This window comes from Arachis ipaensis, chromosome B04 (genome assembly GCF_000816755.2).
Source record: "Arachis ipaensis cultivar K30076 chromosome B04, Araip1.1, whole genome shotgun sequence".
Classification (NCBI taxonomy): Eukaryota; Viridiplantae; Streptophyta; class Magnoliopsida; order Fabales; family Fabaceae; genus Arachis; species Arachis ipaensis.
Window position 1 is genome coordinate 75,257,626 of NC_029788.2, and position 5,087 is coordinate 75,262,712.

General features: G+C 34.2%; 1 protein-coding gene across 2 annotated transcripts; it reads right to left on the reverse strand.

The window, feature by feature from the left end:
- On the reverse strand, positions 692 to 2,654 carry LOC107639380 (probable purine permease 5). 2 transcript variants are annotated; one of them, XM_016342854.2, is made up of 2 exons: positions 2,494 to 2,648; positions 692 to 2,004 (listed from the first exon to the last, which is right to left on the reverse strand). In XM_016342854.2, exons 1-2 carry the CDS (start codon positions 2,525 to 2,527, stop codon positions 935 to 937), a joined length of 1,104 nt encoding a protein of 367 aa, XP_016198340.1. In that variant the 5' UTR covers positions 2,528 to 2,648; the 3' UTR covers positions 692 to 934. The 2 variants fall into 2 exon arrangements, with proteins under 2 accessions (XP_016198340.1, XP_016198341.1); XM_016342855.2 differs by having other exon boundaries at positions 741 to 2,001; positions 2,494 to 2,654.

Genomic DNA, 5,087 nt, shown 5'->3' on the forward strand with positions numbered 1-5,087 from the left:
ACTGCAGCTCTATCATCCTCTATATCTAAATTATTTTGAATCCCATCTGCCTCTACGTTTTCAAAATCAACATACAGCTCAATCTGTGGCTGTGACATCTGAGTCTGCCGATGAATTTGGAATATATTCTGCATACTCGCTTCATCAATGATCGGCATAATATCAAACTGTATTAAACTACCAAAAACTATAACTGAATTCCAATATAAAATACTGTTCACTCTCCTCAACATACTGTTCTTCATGCTTTGACAGAGACCATTCTGAAGCTCCATAAACTTTATGGTGCATGAAACTACAAACAAAAATAGATTCTGACACACAAACCTCACTCCTTCATAAATATTCCGTATAATCTCACCGTTACGACATACTATCAAGTTTGCGGTGCCCTCCATCACACCAGAAACACACTCAAATAACTCTTCTCTCTGCAAAGAAATGTTACCAAACTTGGCCGTATATAAACAAAGCACTCAACATGCACAGCACGTGTTGTATCACCATCGAATCACATAGCGACACGTCAACAACACGCCCCCCACATGTTGAAACTGCCGTAACACGACCCATGTGTTGAATGTGCCTCGAATCACATATTGCCATGTTAGCAACACACCCTCCACATGCTATGTCAGCACGCCCTACACATGTTAATGCTGCACATCTAACACATCCACCTACATACAAATACACTAAAAAAGACCATTTTCATTCAAAACACCAACATACTCTCCATATTTAAAAAAAAATGAGCCTATATTAAACACGAATAATTGAGGCCTGCATATAAAACATACTAGTCAATGAGAAATTGAGTCCTATACTCCTATAAACATACAACATTTAATGCAGCCCTTCGGACAGAGGTATATTCATCATTCAACTAGAAAGTGGACCAGGTTACTGGACTCGACATTCTACACCTGCTTTCTTAAGATGATTTTTCACCCATAGAACTACCATAAATAAATGAGCCAAATCCCCATACGGTAATCAACAGTGAGAGGATCTTGAAACCACTCATTGGGTCATGAAGCAATATCACTGCAGCAATGCTTGTTATCGGAGTTCTGACCGCATTAAGCACACCTGCTAGCACAGTCGAAGCCAAGAAAACAACGGCGGTGGCTCCTAAGACCCCCAACTGAAATGTGATTGCACCCCAAATGATTACAAGGTAATAAGCTGCTCGACCGCCTTTGAAATTGTTAGCTTCAGATGTCATTCCTTGAAAATCACGGCTCAAAAGAACCCCTACAGTGGTGAACGCAAATGCAAAAAGAGATACCATAACTTGTTGTTCCAGAACAACAATGAAGGACCTTCTTCCGACTAAATTCACAAAGACCAACTCCGAGAGGGCAAAAATAAGCCCATGAAGAGCAGACCCTAATATGTCCCACACGTATCCCATGATGTACTGGCTGTCACTGATGCCAGGATATCTATCTGAGCTAGAATCCAATGCGATAATGGTCAATCCAGCAGTTATGACAACAATAGAATTTATTATCGAAGCATTGATTTGGTTCTTGACAAGAAGGTAACCGAAGAGCGCAGAAAAAACAAGGGAAGATGATGCCACCAGTGAAGCAGTAGATGCAGGGAGGTATGCATAGGCGTAAGCATACATAAGGTTGTCAGCAGCACTTAGAAAACCCAAAAAAATATAAGATAGAGCGAGTTTTAAACTCAGCGGCGTTGGAGAGATTCTCTGAACAAAGTATGTAGGAAACAATATCAGAGCGGTTAGAGGCCATCCAGCCACAGACACCCAAGATATGATCCACTTGCTTTGACCGCCATTATCATAATAAACGCGAGACAGGATGCTGGAAGCAGGAAATGCCACGAGCATTGCTACGATTCCAAGAATGAGAAGAATCCAATAGGGGATTGGCCTTCTTTTGTATGCATCTCTAGCCTTAGCTGTGAATTCGAAAATTTGATCCCAAAGTGAAGAGGGAGGAGTTGATGATTCTGGCTCCATAGATGATTCTGCTATAAAAAAAAGCATAGTTTCAGTAAAACAAAAAGCCTTTTATACTTCTACATATAATATATCAACAAATCAATGACTTCTACATTAAATGAGAAACAGAAAATCATGGCAAATGTCATTACAGGGCTACTTTGTCTTCAACTGTTGAGTATTACATATTTTCGTCATAAACCAAATAAGGGATTATCCAGACCCATAACAGATGCAAAAACAAAAACAAACTCAAAGATTAACTCTATAACATCAAAATTTATTTCCAAATTTTGAAGCATTCCGAAGTCATAAAATTGTCAACTAATCTGAATTCATTACAAGCTCCGAAATATTGATGAATGGAATGGCGAAATTGGAAGTTAAAACCACACAGCAAAAGTTGGTCACGGGGACATATAGTATAGCTTTGGTCACCAGCATATGTTCACGTCACTAAAAGAATAAATAAATATGAATTAGTTTGTTTCAATCATTTCAAATCGGAGACAACCTACCAGGTTCAAGCAGCGGCACAGACGGCAGTGGCATGACGGTCTTATTGTAGAATATGATTTGGGGATTTAATGTGATGTAGTGTGCGAGAGAGAACGGTTGAGTGTGCGAGTGACGCAATTAGTCACCGAAAAAAGCATAAAAAATTATCTTATGAAAGACCTGATAAGAATATTCGAAATACATGGATGAAAATGGATCCGTACAGAAAAAAATAATTCTCCTAAGTTAAGCCCATTATTAATTTGTATAATTACAAACCAATCCGGTTCGATAAAGAAAATTGGGAATGGTTAAACCCAAAAAAATAATATAGTTGTTAATCAAATAAAACAAATATATTTTAACAGCTAAATTTTTAAAAAGTTTAGAATCAATTTAATAATAATGCATGGCAATTATATCTGATTGTCTAAAACGAGCACAACAATTATGTGCTTATTAGATGTACCATATTTATATAGATCATTAGATTTGATTAAAGGAAAATCAAAGACTAATATGAAAGAAGAGTATTGATGGATTCTAATAAATACAGAATATCATAGTACATAAATAAATGCTTTAAATGGTAATACTTTAATACGCAATACTTTAAATGGCAATAAAATTTTTTATTCTTAAATAATTAAATATAAAATATATAAATACAAGTATTGTGTATTAAAGTATTTCCATTTAAAGCATTTATTTATATACTAGGATATTCTGTATTTATTAGAGTCCATCAATGTTCTTCTTTCATATTAGCCTTTGATTTTCATCTAATCAAATCTAATGGTCTATATAAATATGGCGCATCTAATAAGTACATAATTGTTGTGCTCGTTTTAGACATACCCTGATTTGCTTATATTAAAAGTTATTCTCATAAAATTATTATTAAATTAGTGCTAATTTTTTTTTTAAAAATTAGCCATAAAGAATATATTTAATGCAATTTGAAAACTTTTGAAATAAAATTAAAACAACATAAATCTTAAATTTTTTTTAAAACTTTTAATAAATTTTAAAGACAAAAAATATACTTTACCCTTTATTTAAAAGGCAACAAATTCGTTACTTCTTTTTTTTACGTGGAAGTAACATTAACAATAGTAAAATATTTATAATTTAAACCCCGTATTTTTGTTTTTGAAAATTTTGGTAATTAAAAATTTGTCTCTCTGCCTTTTATTTTAACATATTCCCCCTCCTTTTAATCATAATTTTAAAGAGATGAGACAATTAGTGTTCTTGTCTCTTTCTAGTTTCTACTGCCATCGCACCACACTTTCAGGTCCTTTGTGTTGTTGTGCTTTACCATTGTCCCTGCGCCGCTGTCACTCTTGCTCATCTAGGATTTCAGAAGATTGCTGTTGCTTCTATCGACAGGGCCGCCACACCACAATTCTGCCGCAGTCGCCACATATCTAGCCCTCTCTGCGTTGAGTTTCATCATCGCCGTTATGTTCCTCTTCGTCACCATTATCTCCGATCTCGGTCCTTCTCCCTCATCTCTGCCCCTGCGAACTACTCCTTTAAGGTTTTTATTTTATTTTATTTTATTTTATTTTATTGTCCTTTCTATGAAAATTATGTGAATTTAGATGCTCTTATTCTTGTAGGATTCCATAGTAAATTTGAAACTTTATGCAAGTATAACTTGTACCTAACTCAATATCTCTATCCTTGCCAAAACATAAAATGATTTATTTGAATATTGAATACAGAATGCTTGTCAAGTTAAGTATCTATGAGCAAATGTTTCTGATGATGAACTATTCAAAGCTGTTCTCTTTAGGTGGCAATGGCATAAGATAGTAAGCATTTCTGAGAAATGCATTTTATGGCTTTCACTTGACCTGTGAAGCATCTACCGTTATTTCCGGAATATGAATTTTATCATTCAACAAGAAAGCAAAACATATTTTCATCATAATCATAATCCTTGTTTTACTTTTACATAGAAGATGTTAATAACCTATTCCTTAGACTATTCAGTGAAGCGCCAAATGAAGTGTATTTTTTACAACTATTCAGTGAAGCGCCAAATATAAATTCAGGGTATGGTTGAACCATGCTATTGCTTATTCTTTGGATTACATTATATCACATCAATTATACCTAGCAATGCTTGTTTTAAATTTTTAGGTGGGCAAACAACCAAAGTGCTCTTTTATGTTTGTACTAATTTGTTTGTTTACAATTGAATTTGATTATTTACATTACTTTTTATAGGACTATAATAGCATCGCAATTGTTATTGACAAATGAAGTATTTCTTGATTGATAGAACATTCGGAAGCAAACTTAAATTTCTTTCTCACCAAAAGCTTCTCTTTTGAATTTGGTTGTTATTTTCCCTCAGATGTTAAAAGAGGTGGCAACAACGATCATTCGGATTGTCTTGACTCTATCCATTTTTTTTGTTCAAGTTAAAAACTTGAAAACAAACCTATATTTTGTTTTGATTTGTTTGTCTTTTTTGTGTCCTAAGCGATTCTATAAAATATAATACTACATTGCGACTAAATGTTGGATCTCCTTTTAAAATCTGTAAGCATAGTTTATTCAGTGGATCGAGTTAAAAGTGATTTTTACCTATAAAAATATA

Excerpts from the sequence above, each read along its gene's own strand:
- LOC107639380 (XM_016342854.2), bottom strand. The coding sequence starts at position 2,527 with ATGCCACTGCCGTCTGTGCCGCTGCTTGAACCTG. Across the intron at positions 2,005-2,493 it reads TGTGCCGCTGCTTGAACCTG|CAGAATCATCTATGGAGCCA; the intron begins GTAGGTTGTCTC and ends TTTTTTTTATAG.